At 35.4% G+C, this 27046-nt stretch overlaps 1 protein-coding gene across 1 annotated transcript in view; it reads right to left on the reverse strand.

Moving 5' to 3' along the window:
• Positions 1–27046, reverse strand: part of cutlet (chromosome transmission fidelity protein 18 homolog) — a 347064-nt gene that overhangs the window by 129003 nt on the left and 191015 nt on the right. The window contains exon 14 of the mRNA XM_090395883.1: positions 9869–9996. Within this exon, the coding sequence (XP_090252009.1) occupies positions 9869–9996 (128 nt within the window). The remainder of the gene's footprint in view (positions 1–9868; positions 9997–27046) is intronic.

Here is a 27046-nt window from a genome sequence, read left to right on the forward strand (position 1 = left end):
TAATTTATAACTTTTTGTCCCATATTTACAATGGGAAACAGTGTTCATGATCTACTGAATGTCCCGTTTTCTACCATAGCTTTCGCAGATTGTATGATTGTAGTCAAAGGAGGTAAACCTCATCCTCCTCTTTCAAATTTACTATTATATTTACATCTTTGAGTAATTCAATTATACCAACCAAATACAGCATTCTCCTTGATTGTTTTCTAATATATATCTTAAAACAAACACATTGTCTCCAACTCTATCACTTAATTGTAACCAAATCTGCATGAAGTATTCAAAGTTATCCTACAATTAATTGCATTGGACCAACTAAGATGAGCACCGATGCACTATGCACTCTTAAAACTTTCATACATCGATAAAAATGCAATCATACAGTCAAATTGATGTGAATTTTGTAGGTTACATAAGCCACATGACAGCACACCCAACCAAAATGGGCACGTGATGCCACTGGTAATTGTTTTATATATACCAGGTAATCCAAAAGTAACAGAAAAAGTAAAAATTCAATAATTCGAAAAGTATAGACCAGTGGTTGCAAAGTGGTCGATATCGACCCCCAGGGATTGATATAACATTGTTAGGGGTCGATTCGGGCTCAGGGATCGATAGAAAAATATAAGATACCATTGTACAGATAATATCTAATTCGGTTAACTTGGATTACCTCCATCCTGAATGGCAATGCAATTAAGAGTGAATCGTGGGAACAGTGACATGAATAGGACCTGTAAGATGGAGCAAGGTCATAAAAATAGTTACAGAGGCCAATGATGTAGGCCAAAATGACGAATTTACCAATAAACGGAAGTCGGTGGTTCCTGCCCGGTGGCACAGCGGGAAAGAGATTGCAACACGTGCGTGGTTGCTTATTTACTTATACTTACACATATTCGATCCCAGTTCTCATTTTGTGCATCGACATACAAGTGAGCGTTAATTTTCTAAAGTTCATCAACATACATATTATAATTCAATCGTTATTCATTCACAAACTAAACTTCTCTATGTTGAAGAGTTGAGCAGGGCTGGTAGTTTTGTACATCCTATATAGACCTATAGGAAGATTGTATTATTGTTATTTTGTTATCTAAATTAAATTTTATATATTATTTATCTCTCCTATCAAATATGTAATGTTAAGAAGGACGTCAAAAACAAAAATGTATCCCTTTGACGTTAAGCCAATATAATAATATATACTATATTACACATACAAGAAACACTGTAACTATAAAATAAACAATCTAAAAACTCACATAAGCATATTTTTTGCTTGTCCTATTATAATTACATAATAGTAAAATAGAGGGGATCAATAAAAAATCAAGAAACTCTTGAATGGGTCGACAGTGAAAGAAGTTTGGCAACCCCTGGTATAAACAGTAGAATGATGCGGTTTTCACGGAAATGCACAGAAAGACATGGGATTTTTTTAATAACAAAAAATTTTATTACCAGAATAGTTGCATTTGCCACCGACAGATGGCGCTTCTGTTGTGTCAGTAGTTTGTGCAGTGGCACAGCACAGTTCGAAACGCAGCTAGGATTACAAATGTTCAATGTGACAGCTGTCATTCATGAGAATGGACATCAGACATAGCACGACACCCTGCACAGCATCGAAGAGGGTTTCAACTGTAATTCCTGTCACATAATGGTGAATAGCTTCTTTCAACATGGCCAATGATGTCGGCCGACCCCTGTTCACCTGTGATTTCAAGTAGCCCGATAACCAAAAGTCACAAGGTGTAAGGTCTGGAGATCTTGGTGGCCATTCGTGTGGGAAAGAGCGACTGAGGACACGGTCATTGCCAAATGTCGATCGCAGCAAGTGCTGGACAGGACCTGTGATGTGTGGAGGTGCTCCATCCTGCATGAATGTTACACTATGGAGTGCTTGCCTCTCTTGCAAGGAGGGATTGATGCTGTCTCTTAAAAGCACTGCATAACACTCGACTGACAGAAACAGTTCGAAATGTACCGCTGTGGACTTCCTCAAAGAAAAAGGGGCTTATAATTAATGACGCAGTGAACCAACACTATGCTGTCACCTTGGGCTGATGCAAAGGAGGTTTCCACAATCGCGTGTGGGTTCTCTCTCGCGTAGATGTGGCAGTTGTGCGCATTTACACTTTCATTAAGCGAAAAGTGCACCTCGTCAGTCCACAGGATATTTGACAGTCAGTCTGCATTGTTTTCCATCTGTTGAAAAGCCCAATTTGCAAATTCATGACATCTCTCGAAATCAGTTGGTTCCACTTCCTGTACGTGTTAGAACAGGAACAGGAACGGTTCCAGTTCCTGTACGTGTTGGATTTTGTAAGGACACCTCTTGAGGATGATCCTGAGTGATAGCCACACAGTCCCGTATGAAATGCCAGTTCGTCTTGAAATTTCACGTGCACTGCATTCCCCATGTGCGGAAGCTGCCGATTGTGTGTCGGTCTCGTGTTCGACCTCGTGCACAACTGCAATAGTTTTTTTAGGTCTCCTGCTTCTTGCACGTGCTTCCAAACTGCCAGTGTCCTCAAACCTTTTCATCATAGCTATCAGTGAGGAACAAGACATCGGTCCCTTTCCACTTCTAATACGCCACATCGAACGATAGGTGTGCAAAGCCACACTTGCACATTCGGAGTTCTGATAATACAGCTTAACTAAAAGTGCTTTATCTCGTAACGATAACATACCTCACCTTGGCAGAACGTTTAACTTCAGTAATAAACGTTAAATGCTGAAAGTTTAACTTCAGTATTCACTACATCTGAAATTTACATACCTCATGGTTTAAATAATGACAGGTAGCAGCTCCGGGACCGCTACAGTGCCTCCTGTCGGTGACAAATGTAAATATTCTGGCAATAAAATTTTTCGTTATTAAAAAAAATTCCATATCTTTCTGTGCGTTTCTGTGAAAACCATATTGTGCAACTGTCTATGCTTTTCAGATTATTGAATTTTTACTTTTTCTGTGACTTTTGGATCACCTGGTATATTAAAAGTGTTTCATTTTAAATCAGTAAGTTTCATTGGAAACTCCAATGGCAGGAGGACTTAACAGATATTTATCATATTTATGTAAATACTAGACACTCGGACCACTAAACATGGAATACAGCTTCCTATTGTCTAAGATTTGGATATGCATACCTACATCTAGGGACTCAACCTATTACTAATGACAGTTACTAAATCTGATATATAACTTAAATATAAAAATATAAAGATATATTAAATATAACTTAAATACAAAATCAGAAGACAGATCTGTTTCCTATCCGCTCAGCTCACAACTGAGGTTTCAAGCCACATGAGTTGCAACACAAGTTACTTGATGCCATAACAGGCTAATGAGTCCAATATGTAAAGATGGATGGAATTTGTTTTTGATTTTCAGAAAAAAAAAATTCCTTCAAAAGCAAGAACACTATAATGAAACAATACAACAAGATATACCAAGTGGAGTATTGCTGTACTCCATTTGTTGTGGAATTACTAAAAAAAAATAAATAAATAAAAAAATCTGATTGGTATAAGATTTGTGTAACAGTAAGTACAGGTAACCCTTGTATAATGCGGTACTTATACAACGAGGTTTCGATATAAGGTCTGCAAAGTGTAATAACCATTTATCTTTTCATATATTTTTCAACGCGTGACTTAAAAATCAAATTTTATCTCCGTTAAATTTGCGTCTGCCCATATCGTGCATGTAGTTATAAGTAGCAAATTTATATTAGGGGAAATACGCATGTACGTCAATTGTTTACCATATAAAGTACAGTAACCCCCGGTATCCGTGGAGTTTGGTTCCATCATCTTCTGCGGATACCTGAAACCGTGGATAGTAGCGAACCCTATATAATACTATGTGTTTTTCCTGTGCATAAATACCTATGACAAGGTTTAATTTATAAATTACGCACAGTAAGAGATTAACAACAAAAATTAATAATAAAACAGAACAATTATAACAACATACTGTAATAAAGTTATCTGAATGTGAATGGAATCTTAGCAACCTCAGAAGTGTGTAGCTTTCTCCACCTTTGCAACGAGTTACCCTGGAGTTGGACTATTTCTGGGATCAGCAGAACTGTCTATTACTAAAAGAAAGAGCCATATGGCTTCATTTTCACGATATAAAATTACATAAGCAAAGTGTATATTAGATCCAACATTATTTCAAAGCCGAATGTTTGTAGAGACTATAAAAGTTTCGTAAGTTGATCTTTCGTATATTAATATCTTCGGACTGGAGTTGACCGCGGATAGTGAACCCACGGATCGGGGGGACTACTGCATTTATTGTTAAAAATTGTCTCCGTTTTCTGCCAGGAAAGCGCATTAAAAATCATAAGTCTGTTAATCTCAAGCTGAGCACTTTATTTTTTGGTGAGTTACATACAATATGTAAAGCTTTTTTTTTTTTTTATGTAAAAAAAAAATTTTTATAGTAATGGCCATTTAGACTGCTTTTGTGATATGGTTGAAAACGAAATTAGTGAACTAATTGATGGAGAAATAGATTTAAATGAGGAGGAATTGGCCCATTTAATGTCGGGGAAAGTTCCCGAAGATTTATAAATTTATAAATTACGCACAGTAAGAGATTAACAACAAAAATTAATAATAAAACAGAACAATTATAACAACATACTGTAATAAAGTTATCTGAATGTGAATGGAATCTTAGCAACCTCAGAAGTGTGTAGCTTTCTCCACCTTTGCAACGAGTTACCCTGGAGTTGGACTATTTCTGGGATCAGCAGAACTGTCTATTACTAAAAGAAAGAGCCATATGGCTTCATTTTCACGATATAAAATTACATAAGCAAAGTGTATATTAGATCCAACATTATTTCAAAGCCGAATGTTTGTAGAGACTATGAAAGTTTCGTAAGTTGATCTTTCGTATATTAATATCTTCGGACTGGAGTTGACCGCAGATAGCGAACCCACGGATCGGGGGGACTACTGCATTTATTGTTAAAAATTGTCTCCGTTTTCTGCCAGGAAAGCGCATTAAAAATCATAAGTCTGTTAATCTCAAGCTGAGCACTTTATTTTTTGGTGAGTTACATACAATATGTAAAGCTTTTTTTTTTTTTTTATGTAAAAAAAATTTTTTATAGTAATGGCCATTTAGACTGCTTTTGTGATATGGTTGAAAACGAAATTAGTGAACTAATTGATGGAGAAATAGATTTAAATGAGGAGGAATTGGCCCATTTAATGTCGGGGAAAGTTCCCGAAGATTTTGATTGTGATGAATCCGTTAAAGAATTCAGTTTAAAGAAATTAGCAGAAGGATTGGACTTCGCAAGAAAGTTATTTTATGGATAATGATCTCCCAATGGAGCGCTCCAGAAAATTCACGAGACAATTGGATATTTGTTTAGCTCCGTATTATGAACTTAATAAAAAAATTGCAGCATAGTGGTAAGCAAGATCTTATTACTGACTTCTTGATAACTAAACCAACCGAAGCATGCAATGAAAATTATACAAATGATGTCCAAGAGATTTCAAGTGAAGACAACATTCGGCCACTTGTAAATAAAGAACATCTATGAAATGTTAGTTTTGAAGACTGATGACGATTAAAATATGCACTTTATTTTATTTTGTCTAAAACATTTATGCATTATGTGTAATGAAGTTTATGTACAATTTATAAATTTTTATAATTTTATACTATGTATTTGTTTCATAGTTTATTTGTTTTCTTAAGTTACATGAATTACCTGAATTAAATAAAAATTTTTTTTGTTGGATATGTCATTGTTTATATAATCTTTCAAAAAAAAAATGATTTCGGAACCTAACCCTACTTTTTCTATGTGATCTGAGTCTTGCAAACGCGACTTATATAACGCGGCATTTTAGAAAACCCAAAGTCTAACTTAGATACGTTGATGATGTTTTTGCTATCTGCCCCCATGGATGCCAGACATTAGACCTTTCTTCAGCCACCTAAAAACAAACAACACAAATGCACAAAATTCACAATTGAGATTGAAAAGCAGAACACACACACACGTTTCTAGATACACTTGTCACACGTCTTCCTTCTGGCAGTCTTTCCTTCACTGTTTACAAGAAACTCACACATACTGACCAATGTATACACAAACTCCTACCACCACCCAACACAAAAACTAGGGTCATTAATACACTAAAAAACAGGGCTTTGAACATTTGCTCCAATGAACAAGCACTCAAAGATGAATTAAAAGTTATCAGCAATACCTTCCTAAAAATGTTTGCAGCCAAAATACTATCAACAAAATTCTGTACAAGACCTCACATAAAAACAAAAATAAACAAGACTACAGTAAAACTGTAACTATTCCATCGTTAAAGGGATATCAGACAAAATAAACAGAATACTACAAAGATACAACCTTAAAGCCACCTTTAAAACCTCCTGCAAAATTAAAGAACTTACTCAACTCATCCAAGGATCCACTCCCTCTGCTGGCCCATCCTGGAGTATACCGTATTCATTGCACCTGTAATTTGCCCTATATAGGGGGAACAGGATGCCCAATCCCTATCAGAAAAAAGGAAAATAAAAAAACACATTAAATATAATAACTATGGTGAAGCTGGTTTTTCTGATCATGCCCTGAACACTTTACATAGAATTGACTGAAAAAGCACCTGTTCTTTACATCACACCAAAACATGGTATGAACGTAAATTTAAGGAGGCCTGTGAGATTCCTATCAATTACCCAAATCTTCAACAATGATAGTCTAAAAATCCCAAGAATACTGAAGGTACATATTCCACTCACTTAACCTTTTTCCTTGAGAGTTAATTATAAACAGGACATAGGTAATCCAGGATCCTAAATCTAATATAACAATCATCATCATCATCAAATTCCTGCCATGCACCCTCAAGGGGGTGTACAGGATATGATAGTACTACATGAAAAAAATTACATCATTACTAACTTCCTATCTACAATTTTCCTCCAAATCACTCTGTTACTTGTCAAGCCTCCAACATTATCAGATCTTATATTTCTATTGTCTAAGGCACTTTGTACCGTATCAATCCACCTATATCTTGGTCTTCCTCTGGGTCATTTTGCTGCCAACCTGGCAGAGAAAACTTGTTTTGCTAATCTTTCCTCCCCCATTCTGTTTAAGTGACCATACCACCTGAGATTAGCTCTGCTAACTCATTCCTGGATGCTGACAATGTCAAGTTCTTTCCTAATATCCTCGTTTTTAATATGATATTGCCATTGATGCCATCTGTTCACGCCTCTAATCTTTCACAAGAGTCTCATATCTGCGGTCTCTAGTCTTTGGTCAAGTGTTTTACTTCTGACCCAGCTCTCAGATCCATAAGTTAAAACTGGTTTGAACACTGTCTTGTATACAGCTAATTTAGTGTTCCGACTAATTTCTCTCTTATTCCATAAGAATTTATTCAATTGACTTCCTACCATACCACCTTTGTTGATTCTGTTGTCTATTTCTATATTGAATTTACTATCGTCACTAAAAATCGTGCCTAAGTAGCTGAAATGTTTTACTTATTCCACAGGTTCTCCATTCACAACACAGTTGACGTTTTCAATGTCCTTGTCTTTTTATTGCTGATCTTCATACCATATCTATTACAACAGCTATTCAATTTAGTCAGAGAATCTTTCAAACTTGTAGCAGATTTATTTAGAAGTATAACATCATCCGCATAAAGCAAAGAGCTGACATTAACATCTCCAATTTTGATATCATGTTGAATACCACTTTCCTTCATAATGTGATCCATATAGATAACGAATAACAGAGGGGATAATGTACATCCTTGTCTCACACCAGATTTAACATTAAACCATCTTCCTGTACTTCCTTCAATTCTAACTGCTGACTTACAACTCAAATAAAGACTAAGTATTGCTTGATATAATGCCCCATTGACACCATATAACTGCAGCGTATTGAATAGCATCTTTCTTGGTACCTTATCATATGCCTTTTCCAAATCGACAAAACTTAAATACAGATCTTTGTTATATTCCCATGCTTTCTCGACTATTTGTCGTAAAGCAAAGATCTGATTCTGACAGCCTCTGTTTGGCCTGAATCCAGCTTGTTCTTCACCGAGCTTTTCTTCCACAATTCTTGTCAACCGTTTCTCAAGTATACTTGCATAAATATTACCAGGAACACTCAGTAGGGAAATACCTTAATTCTAACATTCAGATTTTTTTCCCTTTTTATATATGGGTACTATGAGAGCTCTACTCCAATCATTAGGAATTTGTCCCTCTGTCCAGGCTTTCTGAACTATGCAGAGCAGCCACTGTAAGACTCTTATACCACCATACTTCAGCATTTCTGGTCGAATATCATCTACTCCAGCTGCCTTTCCACATTTCAAGCCTTTGATGGCTTTTTCTACTTCAAGTATGGATATGTATTCCTGACTGCATGCCTGGTCAGTGTTTTTTACCACTGTGCTGTCGTCACTGCTTGTTTCATTTAGCAGTTTTTCAAAGTAATTACTCGATACTTCAAGGATATCTTTTTCTCCTGTTTTCATGTCACTTTTATCATCTCTAACTCCTTTTAAAGCACTCTTCCCTCCATTCCTAACTTCTTCAACAACCTCCAGAATATTTTGCCACCTTCTTGATATTTATTTTCTATATTCTTCCCAAAGTCCTCCCATGACTTATGTTTAGCTAGTTTTACACAGTATTTAGCATTCTTGCATTTGTCTCTGTATTCTCTAAGGGCACAAGCTGACTTATTTCGCAGGAACTTTTGATATGCTTTCTTCTTTTCCTTCACTGCCTCTTTAACTTCCTGTGTCCACAATGGAGTTCTGATTTTTTTATCCTTGCAGACAACCTCACCACATGCCTCTCTGGCAGAATCAATCAATGTTTTCTTCAGAGTTTGCCACTGAATCTCCAAGGTTTGATTCCTGTTCTTTCTCAAACTCTTTCATTTTTTCTTCAATAATCTTTGTGTATTTTTGTCTACAGTTCACATCTGAGAGCTGCTCAACTTTTATTCGCTTTAAAACTTTCTTACATGTTATTCTTTTCAATATGAAATTCAATTTTATCCTGCTCAAGACTAAATAGTGATCACTTCCAATTTCAAATCCTCTGTACACTCTGGTGTCCTGCACCAGGGAGAAAACATCACTATCAACAATAACATAGTCAATAAGACTTTTCTTATTCCTTGCCTCTTCTTTCCATGTGAATTTGTGCACATTTTTATGTTGGAACATGGTATTAGTAATAACCAGTCCATGTCCTGAGCAGAAATCCAACAGATATTTGCCATTATTATTAGCTCTGCTCTTTTCACCAAATTTTCCCAAAATATTTTTGTATGTCTCACAATCATTTCCTACTCTGCTATTTAGATCCCCAACAAGGACCAACTTTTCCTTCTAATATAACAATTGTCATGTTAAATTAGGACATCATTTTTACTGTAACAAAACTATCTATATATGAAAGAATGTTTCTCTGATGTTGTCTTAAATAGAATATAGCTTTAATGTAATTAATTTATTTTATTTCATTTATTCATTGTAATTTTATTTTATTTTCATTAGAAGTCAGGCCAGTAGAATAACCACTGATCAAATCATTGTCTCTTCAGCAGACTGTGTGAAATGTAATTTAGCTTGTCTCTGTATATATATATATATATATATATATATGTGTGTGTGTGTGTGTGTATTCCAGATGATGACCTTAATATGAAGGTCGAAACATTGGGAAATTAAAATAATTATTTATAACACAGTTGTGGAGTTCATAATTTGTGTAAAACGAAAATAAAAAATAACCAAAAGGAGTAACCTTTTTATGCGAGAAAGCTGAAAAATTTCCTTCCATATAGAAAACAAGCTTCTCTGGACATCCTTATGTCCTACATTCAGTCTTTGCACATCCGACAGTAACACTTCATGTTGTTTGTTATGAATAAACTGAAATAATAATACAAAACAAAGTTAACAAGAATCATTTCATTTCTATTTTAAGTCTTTTTTATATGATTATACAGTTGATTCGCACCACAGCAAACTTCTACAGGAATGCTTTGTAATAGTGGACAGTTTGCAATAGTGAATTTTGTTTAGAATAGCATTGCACATATGAGGTTTTGATTGGAAGTTTTCAGTAGTTTTGTTATAATCAGTCAATTTGCTATAATGGATCAACTGCATGCATGTGTGTGTGTGTGTGTGTGTGTATCAATGTCAAAACACAATTATTAAGTAATACATTTAAAACTGGGTTTGGAAAAATCTCAGGACACCCAAGCAAATAAATATCATCTAGGTACTTGAACTGATTCCTACAACTTCATTAATAATATTACTTCAATTAGTTTTCAATAATACTTCGATTAGTTTTCAGTTCTTATCTCTAGAACATTTAACAATTCAAAGTTCATTTTATTTAAATTAGATATCTATTTTCATTGAGTTTATTAAGCAAAGTTCTCAGCTCACATGCATTTTCATATATAATTTTGGTAACAATTCTTGATGAATGTAGTGAAAATTTAACCAAAAATTTTAGTTCTGTTTAAATGCAGATTAATCATTAATCCCAATCTGAGAAAATGAGAGAAGTTCATGATGTAAAAAAAGTTCCGAAAAGGTCCTCTTGGAGAGAGAGAGAAGAGAAGAGAGCGAGTTGATGGCTATGCTACTTAATTCAGCAAGCTTCTTGGATTCTAATTATCTGTAATTCAACATTCCAGATGATTAAAATGGAGCTCTCAGAGTATGGAAAGGGAAATCAAACTAAATGTGAGAATCACATAGGAATAGGCCTCCCTTGATGATTTCCTGATTCCATGGAGGTCTCTTAATAATTTTCCTACTGAGTGTGCAGGTAAGATTTATGCAAGTATACACGAAATTAAGAAATAAGAAACAGAAACTTCTTGAAGAACAAGCTCAAGAGAGTGTCAGGACCAAACTTCACGGGAATATAATAAGAATCTGCATTTCAATTTTGCAGATCTGGACAATGCATGTCATAAAGTGCTAAAAGTTGTTGAAAACCATTCAAATATATAATCTAAACGGGACATTATAATGAGCAATATACAGCATATACCTAAGTTGTAAATCAACTTAGAATCAACTTTTAGAATTAAGGGATGTATATACAAAACCACCAGTCAAGCAATATTTTCAAATGGTGCCCACACATGCAATGAGCAGTTAATATGATCAATAGCTTAGGAACAATATGCCTTCAAACAATACTAGGATACACATGATAAGATCATTCCTAAAACTCATTTTAGGAATGTGATTTTAGAAAAGCAAAGACACCTAATAAAAACAATTAAAAAAAAAGTCAACTAAGATGGCTAGGATGCCAGCTTAGGCATCTATTTTCACCTACATTCAGTGCTCGTGCTCCTCACTACAGACCAACTAATGAAACACAGGGGAAGACTAAGAAAACAGTTTTGATAATACATAAGCAAACTTCTTTTTGAAGATGAGGCTCATGAACCAGCTGACATTTATTATTTGGCACAAACTTGGCTCACTTTCATCTAATAGACTACATCTCCATGAGTTTTTGTTATATTTCCCTATTCATAAATGAATACATTATAACGATGATATAAGAAGAGCATTTGATATAAAATTACAAGTAAGAGAAGGATACATGTCAACTAATGTTATTCATCATCAATATGGATGACATTATAGAGGAAAGTGATATTAACCTCTACTCAAAATCAGAAATATTCAGCTCAGCTCTTTATGTTATGCAGATGATATTATTATTATTACGTAATACATCCATGGAGTCCAAAGACTCACTGAGGAAGGGCACCTACTCCACAACTCCTGTCACCACCAATGGCAACTACCTTCATCATCTAGACCAACACCATTTACTGCCAACCACAACCACTACTAATATGTTATAGTGCGAAATAAATCAGTAGAAGCATCAGGATTTTTTTTAACAAAACTGAATAACTGGAGTAATAAATTTGATATGAAAATCAGTAATATCTGACTGTCAAACAAACAAAAATATTTTGGGAAATGGAGAAAAGGGCAAAGCTAATAATAATGACAAATATCTGCTGGATTTCTGCTTAGGACATGGACTGGTAATTACTAACATAATGTTCCAATATAAAAATTGTGCACAAATTCGCATGGAGAGAAGAGGCAAGGAATAAGAAAAATCTCATTTACTGTTGATAGTGATTTTTTTCTCCCTGGAGTGAGATGTGCAGAGGATTTGAAATTGAAAGTAATCACCATTTGATCTTGAGCAGGATAAAATTGAATTTCATATTAAAAGGAAGAACATATAAGAAAAGTTTAAAGTGAATAAAAGCTGAGCAGCTCTTAGATGTGAACTGTAGACTAAAACATACAAACATTATTAAAGAAAAAATGAAAGAGTTTGAGAACAGGAACCAAACTTTGGAGATTCAGTGGCAATCCCTGAAGAAAACATTGACTGATTCAGCCAGAGTGGCATGTGTTGAGGTTGTCTGCAAGGATAGAAAAATCAGAACTCCATGGTGGACACAAGAAGTTAGAGGCAGTGAAGGAAAAGAAGAAAGCATATCAAAAGTTCCTGGCAATTAAGTCAGCTTGTGCTCTAAGAGAATACAGAGACAAATGTAAGAAAGCTAAACAAAAGTCATTGGAAGACTTTGGTAAGAACATGGAAAATAAATATCAAGAAGGTAGGAAGATATTCTGGAGGTTGTTGAAGAAGGTCAGAAATGGAGGAAAGAGTACTGTAAAAGGAATTAGAGATGATAAAGGTGACATGAAAAAGATATCTTTGAAGTATGTAGTAATTACTTCAAAAAAATTGCTAAATGAAACAAGCAGTGATAGCATAGTGGTAAAAAACACTGACCAGGCATGCAGTCAGGAATACATATCCATACTTGAAGTAGAAAAACCCATCAAAAGCCTGAAATGTGGAAAGGCAGCAGGAGTAGATGATGTTCGACCAGAAATGCTGAAGTATGGTGGCATAAAAGTCTTACAGCAGCTGCACTGCATATTTCAGAAGGCCTGGACAGAGGAACAAATTCCGGATGATTGGAGTAGAGCTCTCAATAGTACCCATATATAAAAAGGGAATTAAAACTGAATGTGAGAATTACAGAGGTATTTCTCTACTGAGTGTTCCTGGTAAGATTTATGCAAGTATACTTGAGAAACGGTTGAGAAGGATTGTGGAAGAGAAGCTTGGTGAAGAACAAGCTGGATTCAGGCCAAATAGAGGCTGTCAGGATCAGCTTTTTACTTTACAACAAATAGTTGAGAGAGCATGGGAATATAACAAAAATCTGTATTTGTTTTGAGATGCCAAGTGAGAAGCTCTTCAAAACACTAAAGTTATACGGTGTCAATGGGGCATTATAGAGAGGTGGTCTGAAAAGTTCTCGGCCTTGACCACAGATAAAAACTTAGAAAAAAAAAAAGATTTTTTTTTTCCAAGTTGGGACATCTGTCATAAGCATCCATGTGAAATTGCAAGTCATTCTATAAAGTATTTTGTTTTATACAGCTGTCTGAAGCAAAAGTGATGTCTGTATCACTTGTAATGGATAAAACTGAGTATCATGCGGTTATAAAATTCTTTGTGAAAGAAGGTTTAATGCCAAAAGAAATTCATTCGAAGTTCAGAAAAGATTATGGGCATTCTCCTCCTTTGTTTTCAACAATTAAGAAATAGTCTGCCAAGTTTAAACGTGGGAGTACCAGCCTTGAAGATGATCCACGCGAAGGATGTCCAAAAATTGTAACACACCACCAGAAATTCATTGATCAAGTGCATTATATGGTATTGGATGACCAACTAGTCAAGGTGTGTGAAACTGCTGAGACTATAGGCATTTCAAAAGAACGTGTAGAATATATTTTGCATGAAGAATTACAAATAACAAAGCTTTGTGCAAGATGGGTGCAGTGCTTGCTCACAGCAGATCAAAACCACACTCGCATGAAAATCTCTGAACAGTGCTTGGAGTATTTTAACAAGAATAAAACTGATTTTGTGCATCAATTTATTACTATGGAACATGGATTCACCTTTACACGCCAGAATCCAAACAGCAGTCGAAACAGTGGACAGGAGCCGGTTGTTCAGTAGCAAAGAAGACAAAGTTGGCTCTATCAGCAGGAAAGGTCATGGCATCGGTGTTTTTGGATGATAAAGGCATTTTGTTTATTAATTATCTTGAAAAGAGTAAAACAATAACCAGGGAATATTATTCAGATCTTTTAACCAGGCTAGACGAAAAAATTCTTGAGTAAAGACCTGGTTTGCAGAAGAAAAAAAATCATTTTTCATCACGACAATGCACCTGCCCACAAAGGTGTTTTGGCAATGGAATATTAAGGGATTTGCACCTATGAATTATCAATCAAGTGCACAATATGGTATTGGATGACAGGCAAGTCAAAGTGTGTGAAATTGCTGTGATTACTGGCATTTCAAAAGAATGTGTAGGATATATTTTGCATGAAGAATTGTTGGAACATCCACCCTATTCCTCATATTAAGCTGCCTCTGACTTCTATCTCTTCCCAAAACTGAAACTCTTCCTCGCTGGTCAGACAATTTTTGCAAATCAAAAGGTGATTGCAGCTATAGAGGGGTATTTTGCAGATTTTACTGAGATCCACTACAGGGATGGGATAATGGCACCAGAGCATCGCTGGAATAAACGTATTAGTCTTAAGGGAGATTATGTTGAAAAATAAAAATAATTTAGAAATTATAAATTCGTGTTTTCATTGTTAGGCCGAGAACTTTTCAGACCACCCTCATATCAAGCAATATCTTTATTTGAATTCCAAGTCAGCAGTTAGAACTGAAGGGAGTACAAGAAGATGATTTAATGTTAAATCTGGTGTAAGACAGGGATGTATATTATCCCCTCTGTTATTCGTTATCTATATCTGGATCAGATTATGAAGGAAATATTAAACCTGATCTCAAAATTGGAGATATTAATCTCAGCTCTTTGCTTTATGCGAATAACGTTATACTTCTAAATAAATCCAGTACAAGTCTGCAAGATTCCCTGACTAAACTGAATAACTGTTGTAATAGATATGGTATGAATGTCTGCAATAACAAGAGAAAGAGAATGAAAATATGCAGAAGTATTGAAAATATTATCAACTGCATTGTGAATGGAGAACCTATAAAACAAGTAAAACATTTCAGCTACTTAGGCATGATTTTTAGTAAAGATGGTAAATTAAATTCATCACCAGAGTTAAAGATCAGTACTATCAACATAAGAAGGCTAAATGGCAAAGAAATGGAGCTAGCTGAGGAATTAGATAAGTACCAGATCGACATAAAAGGGTGAATGAAACAAAAAAGATAAAAACAGTGAGATATTTTTGAGCAATAAGTGCTGATATAACTAGTCTAAGAATAGTTTGTTTACAGTTATAGTTACAATTTCTAGTTGTAAGTAACAGTGCATGATATTGCTTGAATTGTAATCGGCTGACAGTTTTTATTTGTGTTGATATTATGTTACATGACTCCGTACAAGTTTTAAATGTGAAATTGCTGAAGTTTTAAGCTCAAAGTGGAGTTAAAAGAGAATCTTTTCATATTGTATGATTTTTGTATAATTAAAGTTCATCATCATCAAATTCTTGACATGTACCCTCAAGGGGTGTAGAGGATATGAGAGTACTACATGAAAAATTTACATCATTACTAATTTCCTATCTACAATTTTCCTCCAAATCAGCCTGTTATTTGTCAAGACTCCAACATTATCAGATCTTATATTTCTATCATCTAAGGCACTCTATACCGTATCAATCAACCTATATCTTGGTCTTCCTCTGGGTCGTTTTCCTGCAAACCTGGCAGAGAACACTCGTTTTGCTAATCTTTTCTCGCCCATTCTGTTCAAGTGACCGTACCACCTGAGATTAGCTCTGCTAACGCATTCCTAGATGCTGACAATGTCAAGTGCTTTCCTAATATCCTCATTTTTAATATGATATTGCCATTGATGGCATCTGTTCATGCCTCTAATCTTTCTCAGGACTCTCATTTCTGCAATCTCTAGTCTTTGGTCAAGTGTTTTACTTCTGACCCAGCTCTCAGATCCATAAGTTAAAACTGGTTTGAACACTGTCCTGTATACAGCTAATTTAGTGTTCCGACTAATTTCTCTCTTATTCCATATGAATTTATTCAATTGACTTCCTACCATACCAGCTTTGCTGATTCTGTTGTCTATATCTATATTTAATTTACCATCTTCAATAAAAATCGTGCTTAAGTAGCTGAAATGTTTTACTTGTTCCACAGGTTCTCCATTCACAACACAGTTGACATTTTCAATGATTCTGCCTATTTTCATTGTCTTTGTCTTTTTATTGCTGACCTTCATACCATATCTATTACAACAGCTATTCAATTTAGTCAGAGAATCTTGCAGACTTGTAGCGGATTTATTTAGAAGTATAACATCTGCCGCATAAAGCAAAGAGCTGATATTAACATCTCCAATTCTAATATCATGTTTAATACCACTTTCCTTCATAATGTGATCCATATAGATAATGAATAACAGAGGGGATAATGTACATCCTTGTCTCACACCAGATTTAACATTAAACCATCTTCCTATAGTTCCTTCAATTCTAACTGCTGACTTACAACTCAAATAAAGACTAAGTATTGCTTGATATAATGCTCTATTGACACCATGTAACTGTAGCATATTGAACAGCTTCTCTCTTGGCACCTTGTCGTATGCTTTTTCCAGATCTACAAAACTTAAATACAGATCTTTGTTATATTCTCATGCTTTCTCAACTAATTGACGTAAAGTGAAGATCTGATCCTGACAGCCTCCATTTGGCCTGAAGCCAGCTTGTTCTTCACCAAGCTTTTCTTCCACAATTTTCTCAACCGTTTCTCAAGTATACTGGCATAAATCTTGCCCGGAACACTAAGTAGGGAAATACCTCTGTAATTCTCACATTCAGTTTTATTTCTCTTTTTATATATGGGTACTATTAGAGCTCTACTCCAATCATCAGGAATTCGCCTCTCTGTCCAGACTTTCTGAACTATGCAGTGCAGCCACTGTAAGACCTTTTTACCACCATACTTCAGCATTTCTAGTCAAATATCATTTACTCCTGCTGCCTTTCCACATTTCAAGCCTTTGATGGCTTTTTCTACTTCAAAGTATGGATGTGTATTCCTGATTGTATGCCTGTTGAGTATTTTTTACCACTGGGCTATCATTTCTTGTTTTGTTTAGCAATTTTTCGAAGTAATTACTCCATACTTCAAGGATATATTTTTCTGAGGTTTTCACGTCACCTTTATCATCTCTACCTCCTTTTAGAGCACCCTTTCCTCCATTTCTAAGCTTCTTCAACAGCCTCCAGAATATCTTACCACCTTCTTGATAATTATTTTCTATGTTCTTGCTAAAGTCCTCCCATGACTTTTGTTGAGTTAGTTTTACACGGTGTTTAACTTTCTTACATTTGTCTCTGTATTCTCTAAGAGCACAAGCTGACTTATTTGCCAGGAACTTTTGATATACTTTCTTCTTTTCCTTCATTGACTCTTTAACTTCCTGTGTCCGCCACGGAGTTCTGATTTTTATATCCTTGCAGACAACCTCACCACATGCCTTTCTGGCTGAATCAATCACGGTATTCTTCAAGGTTTGCCACTGAATCTCCAAGGTTTGGTTCTTGTTCTCAAACTCTTTCATTTTTTCTTCAATAATCTTTGTCTACAGTTCCCATCTGAGAGCTGCTCAACTTTTATTCACTTTAAAACTTTTCTTACATGTCATTCTTTTCAATATGAAATTCAATTTTTATCCTGCTCAAGACTAAATAGTGATCACTTCCAATTTCAAATCCTCTGTGCACATGGTGTCCTGCACCAGGGAGAAAACATCACTATCAACAATAACATAGTCGATGAGACTTTTCTTATTCCTTGCCTCTTCTCTCCATGTGAATTTGTGTACATTTTTATGTTGGAACATGGTGTTAGTAATAACCAGTCCATGTCCTGAGCAGAAATCTAACAGGTATTTGCCATTATTATTAGCTTTGTTCTTTTCTCCAAATTTTCCCAAAATATTTTTGTATGTCTCACAATCACTTCATACTCTGCTATTTAGATTCCCAACAAGAATAAACTTTTCCTTTTTTAATGTGTCAGTAGCTTTCTCTAGAGCCTCAAAATATTCCTCCACTTCTACCTTAGTAGAGCCTTCTGTGGGACCATAGGCACAAATAAGTCTCATTTTCCAGTTCTCCATTCTGATATTTGCCCACATCACTCTACTTGAGACAGCCTGCCATTCAAGAAGATTAGCCTTGTATTTTGTGTTGAATACTATGGCTACCCCTTCTTTTCCTTGAATGTGATTGCCTGAATATAACATTTTATATTTATTGCTCAGAAAGATCTCACCAATTTCTGTCTTTTTTGTTTCAGTCACCCCTATTATGTCGATCTGGCACTTATCTAATTCCTCAGCTAGCTACATTTCTTCGCCATTCAGGCTACTTATGTTGACAGTACTGATCTTTAACTCTCGTGATGTTGAGTTGGGGGTGTGCTTTCAGATTTGTTCCAGTAGCTGACTTTTCGCTGTTCATCCTGGTTCCCTGGCGAAAACAACAGGGGCCCTTGTTTAACTGGGTGATGCCCCAGCCAGCATGAAATTTTGTCATTTTGTACCATCATTTTGCATATTGGTTTAAGCCAATAAGAATACAATTTGGTCGGCTAAATCCCAAATTGTCAGCCCATCCTCGTTTGTTCAGTATCCAGGTAGATACCCAACAGGATGTAACACGAGAAGATGAGGATTGGACATTAGGTCAGAAGCCCTGGTCGGTTCTCTGCATTCCTTTAAAGGAATGCAGTCAGTTATACTGCTCTCCTGTCAGTTATACAGCTTTGACCCTTAAACACCCCCCCCCCCATAAATATGCACATAAATAAATATGTTTCTTTTGTTTACAAAGTGTGCCGCCTGATCTTTAAGCAATGCACTGTTTCGAAATAAACACGAACCTGTAAGCGAAGTAATTTAATGCTAGCTACGACTGTTTAATGTTAAGAAGGGCTTTATAATAAATTCTGAGTGAACTCTACTGAAAGTATTATTATGTCTTATACCACAAGGAGAGCACTGGTAGTGCAATCGATTAATCTAAATAAATTTCCAGAGTTCTCCAAAAAATTTAAATAAGAAAATGCTGAAAGTAAAGTTAATAAAGAGTAGGAAGATAAACTATTAAAGGATAAAGTAATAGTAATAAGGCAGTATAGAGAAATTAATAAAAGTTAATAGAGAATATAGTTAGAGATAAACTAAATGGAAATAAGAATAGAGTAGAGAAGATTAATAATAGAAAATAAATAAATTAGAGAATAATAGAAAATAAAGCATATAGTAGTATAATATTACAAAAGAATAAAATTTTACATACAAGGTTTGATGAGTAAGGAGGAAGAGGCACTGGTGAAACTGTGTGCTGAATTGGTGGTCAACTGGAGCAGGTCATTTTTATACCGAATGAAGGAAGTTAGCAGTACAACATTCAAATTGTAATGGACAAAAGATTTAAAGTGCTAATTTGGAACCCTCTAATGTTGTAAAAAGGAGTATTATGGTTGTGCAGGAGTGGATCTTAAGATAACGGTCTCCCAAATTTTTGGCAAATTAATGCAACTACACTCATTCAGGTTAGGAGAATGCTTCATAGCCATTAGAATTTTAATGTTCCCTTACTGAATGTTGCATGTAAACTGTAATATGTTTTGCATTTGAAGATGCTGATTTGAAATCCAGTGAAATATAAGCCAGTTAATAAAACTCTTTTGATAATTTAGCATTTAGTGTTGTAATACCGCTAAAGTAAGTTATGAATAACATCCAAAACTAAGCTTGTTTTTAGATTTTTGCATTCCAATCCTCCATAATAATTAACACTTCTCTGATTTCTTCATTTATTAGTTTTTTTACTTTATCAGGTTCTACCATAATTTATGCATATAGTCAGCTCTCGCTACTGCAACTTGCTCACTATAACTAACTACTGAAAGGTCCAACCAAAGGCCTATATGTGTACAATGCTGTGCTAAAAGAAATTCACAATAAGAAACTGTTCCTATGGTCCTTAGTTTTCTATAGTGAGTCTATGGTATCTATATTGTCATCAGATCTTTAACTTTACCTTTTTTTTTTCAATACATTAATGTTAATGATTTTTTTCAGTTTCTTAATTAAAATTAATAACTGAACATATTTAGTTATCATCATCATTGTGTTCCCATGGCAAGGATCCCAGGAATCTTTTATGAATTCATGAGAAGAAATCATAAGTGATTATACAAGAAACAAAGCTATTTTTGGTAATGGAGTGTCTTTTTTTTTTATTTTTTAAAATTATCCAACCAGGCAGGTTACAGAGATGCTAATTAAATGGTATTATATGAAATAAAGATTATTAATTTGGCATACCAGTGTGCGTTTCTGAAGGTAAGGATTATGTAGTACTTAGACCAGGATATGATTAGACTGAGTACATAATTGGGAGCATTAGAGATGAAGAACCAATAGTCTGAGCATACATATACTTTAATAAATTTAGTTCAATCCTTTATCTAAGTGTGAGCAAACAAAGTTTGCGCCTGAAAGTATCTTCAGGACCAGGGTAAGGTAGTACAACACCATATACGATAAAGGATTAAACTAAATTTATTATAGTCTAACCAAGTGAAAAATAAACTTTTAACATAGATATACTTATCAAATAGCCAAAACTAAAAAATTTAGTTACACCAACAAGCACATCCTACCTTCCTTCCTCCAACTCTAATTACACTGTGCCCCACAAAAAAGTAAACAATGCTTTTAATTGATTAGAAATTTATCTAATTGCATGCCATCTCCAGATGAAATAGAAGTATTAAATAAAAGTCTAGATTTCAATATTCCTTCCCGAAATTAATAATATCATTAATATTATTAATGATATTAGGATTATTTTTTTAATTTTTATATTATTGTAATTAACAAAACATTACAATAAAAACATTCTAGGTATCATTAATGATACTAACACTTACAAAGAAATTACTGGAGATCCTACTTCCAACATTATAAAAGAAATTGAAAATAGTACATCAGTTCAAAAAAGAAGGCAAAATGGATAAATACAGCACTTTAAAAAAATAATAAAAAAATTAAAAAAAAACTCCCAGTGCAAATTGTTCCCCCACCTATTTTCAGACAACTTAAAATACATAATCTGGGATATCCCCTACACCCCATAATTTCATATAAACACACAACTGCCCCCCCCCCCCCATCAAAATTTATCACACAATTACTAAAATGTTTACTAAACTATTAAAAATACTGATCAACTTTTTCAACATATTAAGCAAACCACCATTTCATTATATCCTCTCTTTTTTAGATGCATCTTCTCTAATCAATGCGACCATAGATTTCAACTATGGTCGCATTGATTGGAGTGAGGAGAGGACACATGGGAGGAAGGAACTGGATTTTATGCGGTTATTAAGGGATAACTATCTGCGACAGCATGTAATGGAAAATACTAGGGGTCAGAGAGTGCTTGACCTAGTAATTACATCTGAGGATTTGGCTGTAACAAATATGACCACATTGCCACCAATCGGTGAGAGTGATCATAGGGTCTTAACTTGGGAGGTGGCTAAAGGTGTAGAATTTTCAATTAAGACAGGGTACATGTGGAATTATCGGGCGGGAAAGTATGAGAAGCTTAGGAGTTTGATTGGTTCAGTGCCATGGCATGTACAACTGCAAGGACTAGAAGTTGATAGTGCATGGGAGGTAGTTAAGAAGTGCTTGCATGAAGCAATGGCTGACTCTATACCTAGAGTCCGAATAATAAATCAAGTAGGGGTTAAATGGATGAATAACACCATTAAGCTTGAGTTGCAAAAAAAGAAACAACTATGGAGGGAATTTAAGGAGAAGGGTGACCGGCAGGCACACGAACGGTATAAAGCACAGGCCAGAAGAGTGACGAGTGTGGTAAGAAAAGCAAAAAAGGATTACGAAAGAACATTGGCCATGCAGGCTAAAGAGAATCCTAAACAGTTTTTTAGATATGTAGCAAGTAAAAGGAAAAATGTACATGGCAGATTGATTTTAAAGAATGCCGATGGTAGGGAGGTAACTGAATCAGTTGAGATAGTTGAGTTACTGAGTGAGCACTTTGCAAAAGTATATCATCAAGGTGGTGACATTGCAGAAACGAATAAACCAGTAGATTATACGGGAATTGTGGTTAATGAAGTGGAGGTGAGTAGTCTATTGCATAACCTCAATGTCAATACATCTGTGGGATTGGATGGTATACCAGCTCATGTTGTACGAGAAGCAGCTAAAGAATTGTCAGTACCCTTGACCATTTTGTTTAATTTGAGTCTCGGGTCTGGGTTAGTCCCGAGCGGGTGGAAAGAGGGGAAAATAGTTCCACTGCATAAAGGTGGTTCCAAGACTGCTGTTGTAAATTACCGACCGATTAGCATATCAGGAATCATTGTAAAGGTCTTAGAGAAAATAGTCAAAAGGAAAATACAAGATTGGATTGAAGAAAATGGGATACTGTATCGGGGACAGCATGGTTTTGTGAAGGGTAGGTCATGCCTCAGTAACTTGCTCACGTATTATAACACAGTGACGGCTGAACTGGATAAGGGCAATGGGTTTACGGTGATTCTACTGGACCTTGCCAAGGCCTTTGACAGGATTCCACATGGAATTCTAATCAGTAAATTGCAGCATATGGGAATGGACATAGGGTTGGTGAGATGGATAGGAGGGTGGTTGACGGAGAGATATCAGAGAGTGGTTTACTCGGGAGTAGAGTCCACAAGACGGCCTGTGACTAGTGGTGTGCCACAAGGATCTGTTCTTGGACCACTGCTGTTTAATTTGTTCATAAATGATATAGGAAATGATCTGAGAGGAACAGTTCATTTGTTTGCGGATGATGCGAAGTTGGGTAGGGCAATAGTGAATGCAGATGACGTCAAAATTTTGCAGGATGATTTGGATAGATTGGAGGTCTGGGCTAAGGAGAATGGATGTCAGTTTAATGTGGCAAAATGTAAGGTTATGCATTTTGGGGTGAAAAGATTGGAGGCAGTTTACTGCATTGGTGGAACCCTGCTCCAGGAAATTGATGAGGCATGAGATTTAGGAGTGTTGGTGGATAGGGAATTGAAATTTAGGGGACACATTGCAAAAGTGACCAAAACAGCTCATCAAATCACTTGGTTGCTGAAGAATACGTTGACAAGCAGAGACAAGCAGGTTATTGTTCCTCTCTATCGAGCCTTGATAAGACCCCATCTAGACTACTGTGCTCAGATTTGGTCACCTAGGTTTCTTCTTGATGGGGAGGATGTGGAGAGAATCCAGAGGCGAGTGACCAAGATGATAGCAGGTCTGTGGAATGAACCGTATGAGAACAGGTTGAGGATTTGTGGGTTGCAAAAATTGGTTGATAGGCGGAGGAGGGGAGATATGATTGAGACATTCAAATTACTGAAGGGTTTTTATAAAATTAATTCAGAAGATATTTTTGAGAACAGGGCTGGTTGTGGGAGGACTAGGGGACATCCATGGAAACTGGGCAAAAGTGTGGTTAGTAAAGGTGTTAGAGCTGGGTTCTTTACTTTTAGAGTAGTGAATGAGTGGAATGCGCTCCCTGAGTCTGTAGTGGATGCTGTGACAGTGAATGAGTTTAAGGCGAGGTATGATAGATACTGTATGAATGTCAGATAGTTGTGATGAATATGATTTGGGGCCTCCCTCGATGAGTCTAATGACTCCCTGGAGTTGCCCGTAATAATAGTAATAATAGTAATATACTAATGTTAATGTTCCTAAAACCCTGGACAGACATCCATCACACACACACACTGCTTATACATTACCAGAACATACAAAATTATGCAAAAAAACATCCTCTCACCAATAGAAATAATAATATCTCCAAATTTCTTTAAATACAAAGGCCATTTTTAAGTACAAATTTTCAGTCTCAACAATAAAGCCCAAACATTAGTGGTCCATTGGCTGAACTTTTTCTGTCATATGGAAACACAATTTCTATATCCTTCTCTACTCACTGGATCTCTTACTATGGAAAAATATGTGGATGTGCTAAGTATCAGGAATGCAAATGTCATACAACAGCTATTTCATTCTTTCAACACATTTAGCCACAGATTCAAATTTTCCACTGAATATGAAGAAACTAAATCCATAAACTTTTTAAACCTGATCCTCATTAGATCTAATTATCACATTACTACCAAAGTATACCACAAATCCACTAACATAATTTACATTTCACCTCCTACTATCTCTCCTATTATATCAAAAAATCAGTTATATTGACACAATTTATTAATACCTACAAGTACTCATCTCCTGTCACTGATTTAACCAAGAAATATCTAAAATATCTGAAATATCATATATCTAAAAGAGATCTTCTGTTCTCAACAGTATCTTCGATAACTAACAGATTATGCTACTCATTCAGCTCAAAATCATTACCATTATTATTATTAACACCAGACCTCCATCATGGAGTCAACATCATGAGGAGTTGTACAATAATTATCAACAATTTTCTTTCAAATTAATCTGTGTTATCTTTAAAGACTCCAATATTATCAGATCTTATATTTCTATCTTCTGAGGCACTTTTTACTATATCAATCCACCTACATCTTGGTTTTCCTTTAGGTCTTTTTCCTGCCATCCTGGCAAAGAACATCCTTTGCTCTTCCATTCTGTTTAAGCAGCCATACCATATGAGATTAGCTCTGCTAACACATTCCTGAATGTCAGCAATGTCAAATAATATTGTCACTATTGCCATCAAGTGTTTTATTTTTAACCCAGCTCTCATATCCATAAATTAAAATTGGTTTGAATCCTATCTCTCTTATTCAGTTGACTTTATATCATACCTTCTTTGCTAATTCTGTTGTCTATTTCCATATTTAATTTAACATCTTCACGTGGTACCTCAAAGAAAGAAAGATTCCAGAGGAATGGAAAACCTCAAAAACCATACTTCTATTCAAAAAAGGGAACAAGGAAGACATAAAAAACTATCGTCCAATCTGTCTACTCTCTCTCACATATATAAGATCATGAACAGAGTAATACAGAACAGAATTCAAAACACTCTCGAAGACAACTCCAGCAGAGAGCAGACAGGATTCAGAAGAGGCTTCTCCACAATAGATCATATCCAGGTCATTTCACAACTAACAGAAAAATGCAGAGAATACCAAATCCCTCTATGTTTTCTCTTTATTGATTTTAAAAAGCACTTGATACCATAGAACACAATGCAGTCATCAGTGCCTTACTGGAAATAAATGTGGACCCTACTTACATCCACATGATAAAAGAAATTAACAAAAATCAGATCACACAAATAACCCTATTTGATCAACTTATAAATATAGATATAAAGAGAGGGGGTCTGCCAAGGCAATGTGATCTCCCCAAATCTATTTACCAGCACTTTAGAATGCATTCTGAAAAAAATAGACCTAAATGGAGGAATAAGCATAGATGGTGAAAAGTTACAAATCCTTATGTTTGCCGATGATCTAGTACTGATATCCCACAACCCAAAAGACCTAGAAGAAATGGGTAAAAAAGTATATACAAACAGCATTAAGATAGGCTAAGAAATGAATCTAGAAAAAACAAAATGGATCAAAAACACCTACACAAGTGACAGTCACCTATGTATTGATAACATCCCTATAGAACAAGTTGACTCCTACAATTACTTAGAACAAACAATAAAAATGAATAATGATTTATCTGAAGAGCTAGCAAAAAGAAAGAAAGTTGCATGGCTATCATTCAACAGACTAAAAAAAACACTTACTGATCCAAATCTTGACATCTCTGCAAAGGCAAAACTATTTAATAGTGATATTCTTCCACCACTCACATATGGATCAGAAACATGGAACACGACAAGAAAAGAAGAAGAGACTCACAGAATAACTCAGCATGCAATAGAATGCAGGAATTGTATCATCAGCAAAATGGAACAAGTTAGAAACGTGGAACTAAGAAAGAGATCAGGCATAAAAGATGTGGTAACTGCAGTATATGAAAGCAAGTTGAGATGGGCAGGTCACATAGCCAGACTCAAGGATAACAGATGGACATATAGAATACTCAACTGGCAACCAGGAAGACCACCTACAAGATGGGAAGATCCACTAGTGAAATCTATGGGCATAACATGGAAGAGAGAGGCTCAAGATCGAGATCGTTGAAGGCATCTTTGTGACCTGCACTCATGAAAAAATCCTGAGTGAAACACAAGTCCATCAAGGTAATCTTCACTAAATACTGTGCCTAAGTAGCTGAAATATTTTACTTGTTTCATAGGTTCTTCGTTCACGATACAGTTGATATTTTCAATGTGCTTCTGAATATTTTCATTGTCTTTGTTTTGTTAGTGTTGATTTTCATACCAAATTTATTACAACAGTTGCTCAATTTAGTCAGGGAATCTTGCATACTTGTACTAGATTTATTTAAAAGTATAACATCATCTGCAAAAAAAGTCAAGAGCTGACATTAACATCTCCAATTTTGACATCGGGTTCAATATGACTTTCCTTCATAATGTGATCCATATAGATGATGAATAATGTAAGGGGGGGGGGGGTAATGTACATCCTTGTCTCACACTTCATTTAACATCAAACCACTTTCCTGTACCTCCTTCAATTCTAACTGCTGAATTACAACTCAAATTCCTGCCATGTCCGTCAAATCACTCTGCTACTTGTCAAGACTCCAACATTATCAGATCTTATATTTCTATCATCTAAGGCACTTTGTACAGTATCATTCCACCTATA

Source organism: Typopeltis vanoorti, chromosome 7 (assembly GCF_054136105.1).
Source record: "Typopeltis vanoorti isolate ZY-2024b chromosome 7, IOZ_Tvanoo_1.0, whole genome shotgun sequence".
Lineage (NCBI taxonomy): Eukaryota > Metazoa > Arthropoda > Arachnida > Uropygi > Thelyphonidae > Typopeltis > Typopeltis vanoorti.